General features: G+C 39.2%; 1 protein-coding gene across 1 annotated transcript; it reads right to left on the reverse strand.

Annotated features, from left to right (window-relative positions):
- Positions 1-783: 783 nt before the first annotated feature.
- On the reverse strand, positions 784-6,542 carry LOC134583198 (intelectin-1-like). The gene is made up of 6 exons (XM_063440034.1): positions 6,398-6,542; positions 6,036-6,283; positions 3,115-3,273; positions 2,009-2,129; positions 1,820-1,923; positions 784-1,009 (listed from the first exon to the last, which is right to left on the reverse strand). The coding sequence occupies exons 1-6, from the start codon at positions 6,531-6,533 to the stop codon at positions 857-859; spliced, it is 921 nt and encodes a 306-aa protein (XP_063296104.1). The 5' UTR covers positions 6,534-6,542; the 3' UTR covers positions 784-856.
- Positions 6,543-15,481: the final 8,939 nt, after the last annotated feature.

Raw genomic sequence — 15,481 nt, forward strand, 5'->3', positions numbered from 1 at the left:
CACCACAGGCACCCAGACTTCAGCTCATGGAAGTGATCTGGGTTCAGTGTCTCTTTTGCACCCAGTGCTGCAATATAAAACATTGTAGTTCCAGAGAAACTGCAATGTTTACATTGCAGCACTAAGTCTTCCTCCAGTGGCTGTCTACCAGACAGCCACTGGGGGGCGCTTCATGGATCGAAATGGACCGTTGGTCCGGTATATGATGCTCGACATCCTTTGCTTTGCATGAGGACATCCAGCGTCAGATTTTTTCCCCATAGGAAAACATTGATTCAATGCTTTCCTATGGGGAGGTATAATGCCGGGCATGCCTGGGGAGGAGTGTCAATCCAGCGCAGAGGGACATTGGCGCTGGGATAAGGTAAGTTAATAAAGTGTTTTTAACCTTTTATTCATGGGGAGAGAGGAGGTGTGAGGGAAGGGGGAGGCAGGGGGCACGATAGTACCAAAAATTCAGCATGGTATTCCTGGGACTATAGTATCCCTTTAATAGATTATAACAAACAAAATGAATTATGTACGTTAGCACCCACCAATATTGGGGTACTTTGTTACAAGCAGCAGGCTTAAACACAATGTTCCCCTATTTTGTATATGAGACAGATTATTTGAACGATTGTTTGACAATTGCTTGAACTGTTTACTGTGTGTGCGCTGAGCCATATTTCAGTTTCTATAAGAATATTCCAATATTATAACACGTTTCTAATTAAACTAATTTTTTTTAATTTTTTTTATCAGTATGCTATAGACTGGAATGCCAATAATTAAAACAAAACATAATTTTTATAAGATTTATGAAATATTTTTTTTTTTTTTTTAAAGTGCACTAAGTGCCAAGATGGCTTCCTAATTAGCGGTAAAATAGCATGACAGTTGCCTCTGTCATCTCCTTGCTGACACTCCATTGTGAACGTGTGCCATATCCGTTCCAGTCGTAGGCGACAAAATCTCCACATTGGATGGGATTCCCCTCTGGAAAGAAGCCCCCACCTCCAATACAGTGCTGAAAGAATTCAAGTTACAGTAAATATAATATATGTTTTAGTAGTTGGTTGGTATCACATTTTTACGTTTCATTCAGTTCAATTGTTTATAAACAGTCTTTTAATTTACTGGAACAGGATTATTTTCAGGATTTTTATATCACATCAATGTAGTGAGAGGGCTAAATATTGTGTGATCATGAAGGTTGGACCAGTGCAAGTCTAATAGGGTTATTCACCAAAGTGAGCATTCAAATTGAATTTCACATTTAAGGCTAAAAGAGTCAAAAGACTCTTGATGCACAGCTGACTGACAATTTCCCTTCTGTGAATACCATTAACTTGGTAGGGGACATTAAAGGGGCACTCCGCTGTCCAAAAATAAATAAATGAATACAATTTTTAAAAAATCACTCACTGATTAGTAGATAATACCCCAATGAAAGCGTACATGCATTTAATTATGTATCTGTTCAGTAGAGGTATATCTAAAAAAGTCTATGATTGGACTGACAATCCCAAAAACTGTAGATCCATTGTCTACAGCCTTTGCAAGCTTTCCTTCTCTTCCCCAGCCCGAACTTTCTGTGACCGTCCAATAACAGACTTCCCAACGCAGCTCCATGAGAAGTCTATGCATAGAAATGTGCTCTAAGTAATTGCTTTCTCTTCAGTTTCGCTACAATGAGCTAACCAAACCAGGAAGTTTGACTAGTTCCTCTAGACTAGTGCGTCCTGCATGAACAGAATGTGCTTGGATCTCACATATAACAGCTTCTAACATGCAACAGTGGTTTACATGATTTAGAGGAGCTGGTGGCAATACTTACGTGTTCAGTGTTGCATCCCGTAACTTTCATTCCTGGACACAGAGCAAGAGGGGCCTTCTCTGTGTTAAAAACTCGGAATTGGACAAAGCCGGCAGTGAACTCATCTGCAGAATGAGATAGATGTTGGATATTATATGGACAGACCTCTTAGTCCTGGCTTCGAGTCTACATTTGTATATTATGTCCTACTTTTTCCATTTGGAGAGTAGTAATTATTTGTCTTTTCAGCATTTCCAAAGTCGTACACAACCGGCACAGCAGGTCCGTTGTTGGTCAGGCAGCTCCCAGCGTTATATCTTACTGGATATTTCTAGGGACAAAGATATACAATGACTGCTAATGTGAATATTATATTTCTACATAAGTGCAATCTTCCTAGATGTGTAGAATTCTCATTTAATCAGCAAAATGTTAATAATGATAATATTAACTGTTTTAGCCGAAAATATCAACTTTGACTAAAACGTTTGTAAACCTTCTTTCGACCAACTTTCGTAAAACAATTTGTCTCAAAAAGCTTTCTGCTGCTCTAGGTGAAATCTCATTTCCTTAAAGGACCACTAAATTCACCCAGGCTGGCTGCAATGGCCCTATAGTTGTAACCCAACAATATAAATCTTTGTAGAATCTTCATTTTTTACAGTGCAGGGTTAAACACACCTCCAATGGCTGTCTTGCACACATCCACTAAACACGTTATGTGCAACAACCAAGTGAAACTGTGCCATGTGACATTCAAAGTCCATGAGGATGTCAAACATCATCAAATCCAGCTTTTAGAAAAGGACTGAATTCAATGCTCTCTTATAAGAAACTTTTGATTGAGCTTGTGCATTATGTCCATAAAGCCCCTCTATAAGGCACATGGGATGACCAGCAAGCAGACAACACCACCATGATGATGTCGCAGGAGATGGAGTTGGTGGATCTCTGCGTTAACATTTTGAATTTTTTTATTTTAAATGTATACATTTTTATTGTTTGTAGGGTCTGAGGCTAATTACGAAGTAGGGTACTATAGCGTTAGGAATAGAGGTTTAATGCTACAGTATTCTTTTAAGTCTCAGTGGATCAACTATTTAGACATCAACATTTTACATATAATACTGCCATTCTATCTGCCTGGTGAATATAAGAATTAGTAGCAATCTGTCTGCCATTTCTCATAAACAGCTCTGTTTTTTTCACAATGCTACATGGGCAGCATCTATACATGCATTGTCCATTACATACACGCTTTCAACTAAATATACACATAGTTAATACTCCAAATGGGTTTTGGAGAAATAATGTACCTTGTAGAGGTTGAAAAGGTTGCCTCCTTCTGCGGTGAAGAAGCCATTCGCTGTACGATATCTCAGCAGAGCCGTGTCTCTCCATTGAGAAAGTGGGGTCTGGTTAGGCACATGCCACAAACCCAAATCCTTGGCAGAGATGTCATAATATCCTGGATTCTGGGAAATAGTAGTCATTTCATTAATTAGGTACCTTTCTTCATCCAGTAACTCGGAAAGAGGTAGATACGCTATTATAGTAGATCCAGCATGAAAAAAGGCAAACGACTATATGATTGTCACACCTATATAAGTCTGGAGAATCTTGAAAGTAAAAAATGTGTGTGAAGTCCTATAATGCTGTTTGTAAACCACTAGATACTGCAATTCAAGAATATCAGTCCAATTTCAAATTGCCGCAAGATTAGATAAATAATTTTACAGTTAGATACACAAAGATTCCATAAAACTCTGTATCAGGATGGATCATAAGATCAGATAAAACCATTCCTGAATAATTAGTTTGTTTTTGCAAGCAACCACAAACATGTGCAAAGCATGTATAGCAAGAGTCAACAATCTAACAGCCCCTCAGTATTAAAGGAATACTATAGGAATCAAAACAGCTGTAGATTAATGAAGCAGTTTTGGTGTATAGATCATGCCCCTGCAGTCTCACTTCTCAATTTTCTTCCATTTAGGAGTTAAATCACTTTTGTTTCTGTTTATGGAGCCCTAGCCACCAGTCTGTCGGTGAGTGTGTGTTGGTCAGTTTTGCAATGGCCGCGGCTGGACAGTGGAGGACCTGGAAGTGCACGGAGGCACGCAATGCCACGTCACATTCCGACATGATGTCAACGTGCTCCACCTTCACAGGTGTGTGTCTGTCAGTCAGTGTGTGAGTGTGTGTGTGTGTGTCTGTCAGTCAGTGCGTGAGTGTGTGTCTGTCTGTCAGTGAGCGTGTGTGTCTGTCAGTGAGCGTGTGTGTCTGTCAGTGAGCGTGTGTGTCTGTCAGTGAGCGTGTGTGTCTGTCAGTGAGCGTGTGTGTCTGTCAGTGAGCGTGTGTGTCTGTCAGTGAGCGTGTTGGTCAGTGTTTCAAGGGCCGCGGCTGGACAGTGGAAGACCTGGAGGTGCACGGAGGCACGCAACGCCACGTCACATTCCGACGTGATGTCAACATGCTCCACCTTCACAGGTGTGTGTCTGTCAGTCAGTGCGTGAGTGTGTGTGTGTGTCTGTCAGTCAGTGTGTGAGTGTCTGTCTGTCAGTGAGTGAGTGTCTGCCTGTCAGTGAGTGAGTGTCTGTCAGTGAGTGAGTGAGTGTGTGTCTGTCTGTCAGTGAGCGTGTGTGTCTGTCAGTGAGCGTGTTGGTCAGTGTTTCAAGGGCCGCGGCTAGACAGTGGAGGACCTGGAGGTGCACAGAGGCATGCAACACCACATCACATTCCGATGTGATGTCAACGTGCTCCACCTTTACAGGGTTTCAAGGAGTAGCGGAAGGAACCGCTTTGGCACAGGGTGCGTACGGCGCCATTGGGGGGTATACCAGAGGCAGGACTCCAAAGTCGCATACTGTTAGCGGAAATGTGAGTAGAGTCTGCTTGTTGGCTAATATTTTTTTATTTTATTTTTTAAACAAGGGCCGGGATTTAGTATAGAGGGGAAAATGTGAATTAGTATAGAGGGGGGGACGGGACGGGACTGGGATTTAGTATAGATGGGGGGACTGGGCTTTAGTATAGAGGGGGGAATGGGGTTTAGTAGAGGGGGGGCTGGGTTTAGTAAAGGGGGATGCTTGTTTTTTTTTATACTGTACTTTTCAAAACAAACCTACGTTTCTACAAAAATTTAAGGTTTTGTTTTTTTTGCGGCCCACATAAACTTAAACCTTGTTTATTTGGCCCGTGCTAGCCTTTGAGTTTGACATGCTTGTCTTAGAAGAAAGACGAGATAGGGGGAATGAGATAGAAACCTTTAAATACATAAAGGGAATCAACACAGTAAAGGAGGAGACTATATTTAAAAGAAGAAAAAAAAACTACCACAACATGAGGACATAGTCTTAAATTAGAGGGGCAAAGGTTTAAAAATAATATCAGAAAGTATTACTTTACTGAGAGGGTAGTGGATGCATGGAATAGCCTTCCAGCTGAAGTGGTAGAGGTTAACACAGTAAAGGAGTTTAAGCATGCGTGGGATATGCATAAGGCTATCCTAACTATAAGATAAGGCCGGGGACTAATGAAACTATTTAGAAAATTGGGCAGACTAAATGGGCCGAATGGTTCTTATCTGCCGTCACATTCTAGGTTCCATATAAAATACACCAACACTGCTTCATTAAGCCAAAGTTGTTTTGGTGCCTATAGTGTCTCTTTAAATTAAGACATATTTGGACAAACACCCCAAGGTTGTATTAAACCCCGTATCTGGTTGTGCACTCCAAGATTAACAGTGTTATTTACTAAAGTGAGAAACCAGAGTGAATTTAAAATTTAAGGTCAAAATAGCCAAAGTGGGGAAGTTTTTAAGCTAGTTAAGCTTTCAGTTCATCAACTTTGTCCCTAAATTTTAAATTAACTTTGATTTCTGACATTAGTAAATAACTCTGTAAATTAAAAACCTTCTCTGTATATTCAACCCACGATTGTATTAAAAACCCAGTATGCACCATTCAAGGTGAGTAAACATCCACATTTTGAAAAGTAATATCATGTTGACTTATAGAAAAACAAACACTAACTTAATTTCGAATTGCAGCCCAAACCCCAGAATGTGCCCAAAGACAAGAAAATTGCACTATAAAAACAGAGTATTTAGCCGTACGTTCCAAAACTCATCTCATTATAAGGAAAAACCTTAACCACAAAAACATTAAGTGCGATGTTTAATTCTTGGAAATTATTGCTTAGTTTCATAATTTTACATAATCATTTTGAGTACCTTGTAGTCATCACTGGTTGCTCCAGCAGCCTGCCCAAACGTGGCATAGTTTGCCCAGTTGGCATCTCCCTCAGGGTAGTTAGCGGAATTGCCCTGCTGACTGGACCAGCGATCACCTGTTGTGCACTTCCCATACATATTGTTTTCATGGATACTGGCCACCAATGTCCACCCTCCTCCATTGGTGGTCATGTCACAGAAGGTCTGATACTGCTCTCCATCTTTGGTTGTCAGAGTATAAATTCCATCTGTGATAATAACAAGAGTGGAACACGTTTACTGGTGCTCAGAAATAATATATTCAGTCTGGTATTCACAAGAAGCGTAGAATGCCAGATTTGCCATTGGATTCTCTGACTCACCTGTTGCAGAGCTATCGATTTGCTTGAACTCTTTGCAGCTCCTGAAACCCATGTAAATGCCTCCAGTGGGTTGGTCATCAGCAGCATGTCCACTGGTAAATACCACGGCCAGCACTAACAGACTGTACTGCAACATCTTCTGCTAGCATGAGAAACAAATGACAGATTATAAAAACACAGAATTCCATATCAATAAATACAAGATAGATTGTGCGCATAGATTACCCTGCAGACATTTAACATTGTAACCATGCCAAAATAAAGCTAACTTTTCATGATGGGACTGGCTGCACAAGTGTGAACCCAATACCACCCCATCCTTACCATTTCACAGAGTCAAATGTTAGAGAAGGCTCTAGGCTTCTTCTTATAAGACGTATATACTTCATGAACCGGTCCATCTACATTCTTAGTTTTCTTTTTTTTTTTACAACATAGCTTAGATTAGATTGTGTCTTTAATGGGTGTAAGGAATGGGTGCCTTAGCCTTTGTGTAAATATTTGCATACTGTTAATGAAATGTACACTGAGGGGTTTATTCAATAAACTCCGAATTGCAGAAATGTAAAATCCAAATGACAAAAGTCAGGCAGGCAAATATAACCAAACTGTGATTATAGGTGAGCTGAAGATTTTTTTTTCTTCAAATCAGCTAATTTTGCCTGAAATTTGCCACCCAGAATGTAATTTGTTACAGTTCGCCATTTCAAGGATATTCATGTGATAAAATTAGAACTGGGTGTAATTTACTAAATGTGTAAAAAAAAAAAAAAAGTGGGTGTACCTACAAAGAGCGCTCATCTTTAAAAAAAAAAAAAAAAAAAATCTTATTTATTCCTATTGTTCTGAAATAGTTAATAATATCTTAATAATGGTTAAGCTTATCTAAAACAGTGTTATATATGTGTAATTATCATTCAATTTAAAGTGCAAAACCTTTTTAAATGATTGTTAAAAAAAAAAAAAAATGCGAAAACAATAACAATGAGAAGTGCTAAACCATTAAAATGCTTATGTAAAATTTTACACAATTACCATACATTTACAAGTGCAGCATATAAGGTGTATAGTAATAAAACACAGTGGTTATGGTGTTTAAATCTTAGTGGGCATGTGTGTTACACGAAGAAATACTTTTTGATATGCTTCTTTGAAGTGTTGATAAACCTAAATGTTTTTTTTTGTTTTTTTTAAACCCACATAAAAAATAATAGTACAGACAATCTGAGAACTTAGATGGAACTTGAATACATTAAGGACAATTGTAAAAGTACCAACTTACCAGCATGGGGCCCAATATGTGGCTTAATTTCTGTAGCCTTTGGTGTCTTTTGCAAGGGGACTTCTTCCTTTCTATGGACGTTCTCCTCTTTAAGAAGTGATGGTATATGTTAATGAGAGGAAAATACAAATTTGGTGTAGTATGTCTTTAAATAATAATGTTTTAAAAAGAGAAAGGATCACACTCACGTATATGAGAGTCTTTTTCTTGTAGGCTCTATTTTTTCAGCAGGTGTCTCTCTGAGGGCAACGCATTGGTGATAAAAGATATCCTCCTCACGGTATTGTAGTAAAAAAAAATAATAATAAATTGGACCAATATTAAAACAAAAGAAAATCTCTTATCTTTAATACGCGTTTCACGACAAATGGCTTCAGTCAGTATTTATGCCCAGTAAGTATTAGGTTTATATACCTATACAGTAATTAATAAAAAGTTCCTGATGTCACTGCTCGAGTTCGGCGTGAATTCCATGCCACCTGATTCCATGAACGGGTTTCCAACCTCTTTTTGAATTTTTCATGGTTCGTGGCTATTTTGTGTTCCGTGTTCTGAGTTCCACATCTCTTTTTGGAGTCCGCGGAGGCCATCTTTTACTCCACTCAGGTTTACTGTTATAACTATTGGCAAAATTCTTTGCAAACTTGTAGGTCATATATATGGACCAAAAAGTTCATAATGCACAGCAATTTAGTTCATAAAAAGTAAATTTATCTGTTAAAAAAAAAAAGACACAACATTAAATCTAAAAAGGTATGTTCCTTTGTTATACATTTTTTATATATTTTCAAATCCATTTACTATTATAATTACTTTTTTAAAATTGATTAATTGATATGTATTGCAACTAGCCTCTATACACGTAATATTATTGTTAGCATACATCTCTCTTAACATATATCATTCTCCTCTAAATTATTAATTCTCAACATATTCTCCATTAACTCTATGTACCCCTCCCACATCCATTTAGGTCTTGATTTTTGCAATATTATGAAGCACTTTAATAACCATTATATAAAATGTTTTGTACCTTAAATTGGATGATAATTGCAATTATTACATATATATTTATTTATAAAATATTTTAACAGGATGGATACATTGAGATTTCTCTCGTTTTCAAGTATGTCCTGGGTCCACAAAACATTGCATTGTAACAATAGGATTCAATATTACAAAATTACAATATATATATATATATATATACACATACACACACATTGTCAGGGTATTTATATCGGCAGACATTTTGTGCTATAATAGAAATTAAAAGTGTATGTTCTGAAGTCACAATGAACAGACCAGACTCCATTTTGTTATTTTCAAGTTAACAAAAGACACAAGATTTCTATCCCTTCTGTAAAACTGACCGCTTTGCCCGAGCTGAATGGAATGTGTAGTATAAACAACCTAGAGATAAGACATGAAGACGGGGGATGGATAGACTGTCTAAAATGCTAATGGAATAGAATAAATTCTAAACCCAGACATTGTGACAGATAAGATGAAATAATTTAATTTTACTTTCTATATCTAACAGATTCCCATTGTATTTAGGGGTCATTTATAGTATTACAAACTGTCATATTAGGAATTACTACAGAAAATGGAGACACATAGTCTGAAGAAATTTCAAGAAAACCCTTTGATCTTAAAGAAAACCTGAGTTATAGGCAAAATATAGATAAGCCAAAATGACCTCAAAATAGCCACCAGGAAAAGTTAACTCTTTCCTGGATAGGTATGTTTAGTGGGACAAGACTGCCATCTAGAGTCCAAATACTAAAATGGTTACCTAGAAAGGAACCACACCCACAGTGTTCCCATTGGGTTATTAGCCACTGACGAACAGAGAAACTTTCTCTTTAAAAAGTTAAGACAAAGGGAGAGAGAGTCACTCAAGCATTCAAGCATTCAGGAGATTCGGAGAGATGCAGAGAGGGGGCAGATGAATGCAAAGAGTCGAAGCAGGCTAAGGAAGAAAAGACAGAGAAACATTCCTTGACACTTAGCTACCTGAGAATATCTGATGAGAAAATATCTACTTAACTGGTAAATATACTGGCTTCAATTAATTAATTAAAATTAATTAAAATTAATTAAAATTAATAGCATGATATATGACTGAATAAATCACGATCAGATTTCAATATTTAAAAATCTTAATTACTAAAGAATATATATATATATGGTTATAGCATCCCATCTGCAGCTGGGATTAATAATAACCATTAATGTATTTATGTGACATATCACATGTTAGCATATCGTGATATTTATCCAGCTGTATTGATTTGCTCTAAAATAAGATAAAATATCTGTTAGACAAATTAATTAAATTCTGCTTATATAACATAGTAAGATTTTCTCTTAATTGGATGGATACAGGAAATGGCTAATTAACTGGTTAAATGTTATTTTATTTAAAATTACATAGGAATAGATCTTAAATCCCTAGAAGAGGTCTAGCCAGCATTGAAAGGGTTATTAACTGTTAGCTAAGTTTTATTGCTCTACGCTGCAGCTCTGTGTGTGAGTTTCACTGTGAAGACAGTCATAAATCTTTTTGACAATTGCTATGTTAACCAGTGGAAGTATAAATTGCCACTTTGTCTTGCATATTGTTTTATACTGAATATTCATTGATTATTGTTACGCATGCTACTCATTATTATTATTTAAATTGTTAAAAATAAACTATTTTTATAACAATTTGTGATTTTATTTATATGGTATACATTTCACTTAACACGATAAACGTTCTTTGGGATCTGAGAGTTGAATTAGTGGGCAACTTCTCAACTGTTACATTATTATCCCATAAATATCCCCACAACATATACATATATATATATATACACATACACACACATATATACATTTAATACATAACAGGTAATAAATATATTCAACCATGACAGGTGCATTCTGTATTGAGGTACATTGCCGTAGCTCTCTAGATTGAATGAAGATTTGACTGTGTCCCTGAGGTTATTCCATAATTGGTGCTCTGTAGGAAAAGGAGGATCGAGCCACTTTATTTTTGTATTGCGGTATGCTAAATATCATGCTAGTACTGGATCGGAAGTTATAGGAGGTGGGAACCGCTGGGAACCACTCCAAGCATACACTGGAGTTCTACGCACGACTCAGAGCCAGCATCTGGATACAGCTACACACCCGGAGACTGCTCTTCAAGCAAGTGATGCAAGCAGTAGCGGAATGGATCCGCCCGGCAACCCGATGCCACATTGGAGTAAATCTCCCTCGAGTCTCCAGAACAAGCTGCAGATCAGCACGGCGGGAAACAACGCAAGGCTACCTGGACACCAAGCACCAAAGCGAGACCCACCGGTACACCCGATTCACCCGCCCTCAAATGACCCCAGCATCCTATACCCAGGGTGATGTGCTCCAGCACAGGAGAACTCACGCTACAGGCCGCAACGCTGACCGGAAAGCGGGGAAGTCAGCTGCGGGAGGGGACCAGAGGCGGAGAGCCCTCCCACGACCTACAGAAGGGGAAATCCTGTACCTCACTAGGCTGCCCAACCCAGAGATACCCGCGATGGGAGTCGGCTTAACACACAGCGCAGTAGGATGACCTGACTCAGTCCTCTCCCCAGTGACTCTCCAGTAAGTGCCATGATCTTGCCGACTATGTGAGCCGGCTGACTTTCACTGCCTCATTGAGGGACAGACTGATGCCTTATCATTAAGTCTATACAGATCCCGCAGACTCTCTCCTGTCTTATTCTGCTGTGACTATTACGATTTAAGCGTGGAGCTTGGTCTCTACATGAGTAAACTACTTGTCTATAACAATAGACAAAATGAGGACTCTCCTCCGTTTATACTTGCGGTCAGACATGTTTGCATAGCCTGTTTATTTTGCATGTTAATAATATGCCATAAAAGAGTGCAACGTTATGCTTTATGATGTAACTAGCATACGGTAATCTTACTAAACCTAACCTTAAGCGTTTTGACAAATCCTCTACTAACACTAAAGATTGTGCAGATTTAAAAAAAAAATAAAAAATACCCACCTTAGCTAGCATTACTCTTAAGACATATATACTTACACTATCTTCCTAGTGCCGCAAATCTAGACATGTTAGCCTGAATTATATCAAGCGTGTTAAAATATTGTATATTATTATAAGTTTAAAACATGTTACTTTAGACTTTCCAGGCTGTACCGTTTCAATACCGACCACAGGAGTCGGATGACCTCCACTGATACACTGCGACTCAAACTGGGGCCAGCCATTATGATCACGCAGCCACGGGGGACTTTGTCCTGTGCTACTATTCAGCATTGCCTCCCTGCACTAAGTGTAACTGGCAAACTTAGCCGAGCGAGCTCACACTCCGGTTTATTTCCCTGTTGAAACGCTACGTTGAAATTCATACCCACTAGGAATACACCTGTTAGCAATGTTGTGAAACACCTGTAAGCCTAGCATATCTCGCACTACAGATAGCTCAGGAACTCACACACACACTTAATCAGCATAAAACTCCTTCGTTAAGGTTACACGCCTGCATAGTCTACTGTTTCTACAAACGTGGAAGCACAAGCTAGACCACCAGCGAAGAGATGCGTAAGCGCCTCACTTCATGATACGGATATAGTGATCAACAGCATCAGCCTGTCTATCAGACTAACAATGTATATCTGTATAAAACGTGTGATACTAACCTAACCCACGCTCTGACCAAGCATGTATATAGCATAGTTGTACATGTACAGTTGAAACTATAATGTTAAAGCTATAATGTTAAAACTGCTTATTATATTATAAAATTATGCCTGATAATCACATGCCCCGCATGTTACGTGAGGGTATTGCTTGAAGATGCTTTGGGGGCACTTCGAGCCTACATGTACTGTTTTTTATGCACTGCAAAAATAAAAAAATTAAAAAATAAAATAAAAAAAATAAAGAATAAAAAGAAATATATATATTTTTAGGGTTCCTACATAGGGACTTACTTCTGGTAGCATTTCTTGTGCTGCCTGCTTTTGTATCGCGAATACTATGTTGACTCATGTCAATGATGGTGGTGGTTGGCTGTCTCCATGTACACGCACTAGAATAATTCAGCACATTGATACAGCCTTGCACACTGACTGGAATTTTCCATCATTCAGCCTCATTAGAAGATTTTCCATTACACCAGTCAAATCTAAAGTCTGGTAAAACTTGCTTTGCTATACAATAATTTTCTGCTCTAAGCTTCAGTAGGTAGGCACTGGTGAAGTTCCAAGATGGTGGGGTGCTGTCTGCCCACATAAACCCATTTCCTCAACACATACCCAATAATAGCCTTGATGATATTTTACCACAGTCGAAAATTACTTGGTTTTGGCCAATATTTTTATCGCACTTTGACATTATTTAATGCGAACCAATTTAATAGATTTGAATCCTCATTAGAGGTTGTAACGGATCACCTGGCACCCCGACTTGGTACCTCCGTTAATGGATGCTCCTAGCGCTTCCTGAGGACTCCAAGCACTCTGGCCGACACCACAATCACCGAACCGATTCAGCATATGAATCTCCTCAAGCATATGAATGCTGTAGACCGTTGAATAGGAACCATACGAATAGGCTTGCACTCCTAGCAGTCAACTGGAACAGCATGCAATAAATCCTTCCCCCAATAATGAGACGACACTTCACTTTGAGGGTAAAACAGGAACTCTGGACTGGCTCATCCAGCCTGGCTTTTATTTCCATCTCACACATACAGGCCACACCCAGGGGGAGGCATAAAATAACCAATCCGAGATTTGGTACAACCCACACATCCCCTCCCCTTAGCCTGAGAGATAATCCACTTATTATACAGTTTAAAACATAACTTTTACACAATATCTGTAACTTCAAAACCATACATCACATTCACATACAAATCACATATTCAGACTCAGCATACTTTAAACATAAACACTTCCAAAATTCAGGCAAATCCCTCCAGTGGATCAAAAGTTACACGGAAGTCCTTTTATGACCGACCGCAAGCACATTTTCTTGCCCAAAACAGTTCCATAGATTTGGGCTGTGCGGTCGGTCAATTCCCGGCATAAAAACGGCTAAGTCCCATTCGAAGTGTGCCTGTACTTCGACTTTGGTCGAAGTGTCGAAGTGGAGTTGATGTTAAGGGTCGGCGGTGTTCGAAGTTAAAATGGCCGCCGCCACGTGGTCCTTTGTCCGATACCGGCCGCTTCGACGACTTCGGTAACTTCGACAGCTTCGACAGCTTCGACTGTGTCTGAAGTGCCAATCTGTCCCCAAAGTATTTAAAGGGCTAGGGACAGTATTATATCAATCCACATGTCCAAAAGTAGTTCTTAAAGGGTCAGTACATTATGGTAGCAGTCCATAAGCCCCAATTCAGTCCCTTAAAGGGCAATACCTCCCAGGGACCATAATCACTGGGCAGGAGGCAAGCAACCAGGCTTCTCCAGTTCTCAGTGGCGAGGTTGGTTCCGCCACAGAGGTCTTCTTTCTTCTTAAAACTTCTTTTCTTCAGCCCCAAAGGCCTAAAAAAAACAATAATGCCCAAATTTTACTTTTATTTATAATGAAGGAGCAGCTTGTAAAAAAAAAAACCTCTCAAGACAAGCAAGGAAAAAAAAACACAATTCCATAAAAATAAATCTATGTTGACCACTGAGGGCTGTATGCCGACTGAGCTTGCATGGCTTTTTCACACTATGTGTTCTGACCTGTCTTTCTCATCACTCTTTTTGCAATACTGTCTATTTTAAGAGTTGCATCAGGACTCAAGTTAATTCAAAGTGCATTTTAAATTTAAATGGACACTATAGTCATCCAGACCACTTCAGCTCATTGAAGTGGTCAAGGTGTAGTGCCCCTGTCAGTTTAACACTGCAATTGTAATTATTGCAGCTATTGATAAACTGCAATAATTACCTTGCAGGGTTAACCCTACTTCTAGTGGTTGTCTACCAGACATCCACTAGAGGTGCTTTAAGGTCGTTAGATGACTTTTGGTCACTTAACTGATGCTGGACATCCTCACGCTCTGCATGAAGACATCCAGCGTCATCTAAAACCTCATTGGAAAGCATTAATTCAATGCTTTACTTTGGTGGTTGTCCTAATGCAATCGCAGCGCATGTGCATTAGGTCCCCGACGTCGGGGGAGGTGAATCAGAGGCGGAGCTTGACCCAGTGCTGAGGGATATCGGCGCTTGAATCAGGTTAGTGACCCTGCCCCCTTAGTGGCATCGTCAAAATTGCTGATTTTTAGCCAATCCAATGCTTTCCCATGGGGAAAGCATTGGATTGGTTACATTTGGTAAGGGGCGGGGCCATAGCCTTTTGGCCAATCAGCACCTCCTCATTGAGATGCATTGAATCAATGCATCTCTATGAGGAAAATTCAGCGTCTCCATGCAGAGCGTGGGGAAGCTGAACGGCAGGGCTGCTTACTGTGCAGCACTGAGCCAGGAAGCCCCTCCAGTGGCCATCTAAGGAGTGGCCACTTGGAGGTGTCCCTAGGGGCAATGTAAACACTGTCTTTTCTCTGAAAAGGCAGTGTTTACATGAAAATGGCTGAAGGGCCATTAAGCTGTAGTTGTTCTGGTGACTATAGTGTCCCTTTAAATAAAGAATTAAAACATTTTCTATCATCAGTTGTTCAGCCTCTCTGTAATAATAGTAGACACAACAATAATAATTATTTTTTTGCACCAAGAACTGGGTGGTTCCTACCTCACTTTGCCTCCATTGCAGGCTTGTATTCTGTAAAAATGATCG

This window comes from Pelobates fuscus, chromosome 13 (genome assembly GCF_036172605.1).
Source record: "Pelobates fuscus isolate aPelFus1 chromosome 13, aPelFus1.pri, whole genome shotgun sequence".
In the NCBI taxonomy this organism is placed as follows: domain Eukaryota; kingdom Metazoa; phylum Chordata; class Amphibia; order Anura; family Pelobatidae; genus Pelobates; species Pelobates fuscus.

What these genes read in the sequence shown, in the direction of transcription:
- LOC134583198 (XM_063440034.1), bottom strand. Translation starts at nt 6,533, where the DNA reads ATGTTGCAGTACAGTCTGTTAGTGCTGGCCGTGGTATTTACCAGTGGA. An exon ending in AATCGATAGCTCTGCAACAG is followed by an intron (nt 6,284 to 6,397) that starts GTGAGTCAGAGA and finishes TTATTATCACAG; the next exon opens with ATGGAATTTATACTCTGACA. An exon ending in ACCTTTTCAACCTCTACAAG is followed by an intron (nt 2,130 to 3,114) that starts GTACATTATTTC and finishes CTTTGTCCCTAG; the next exon opens with AAATATCCAGTAAGATATAA.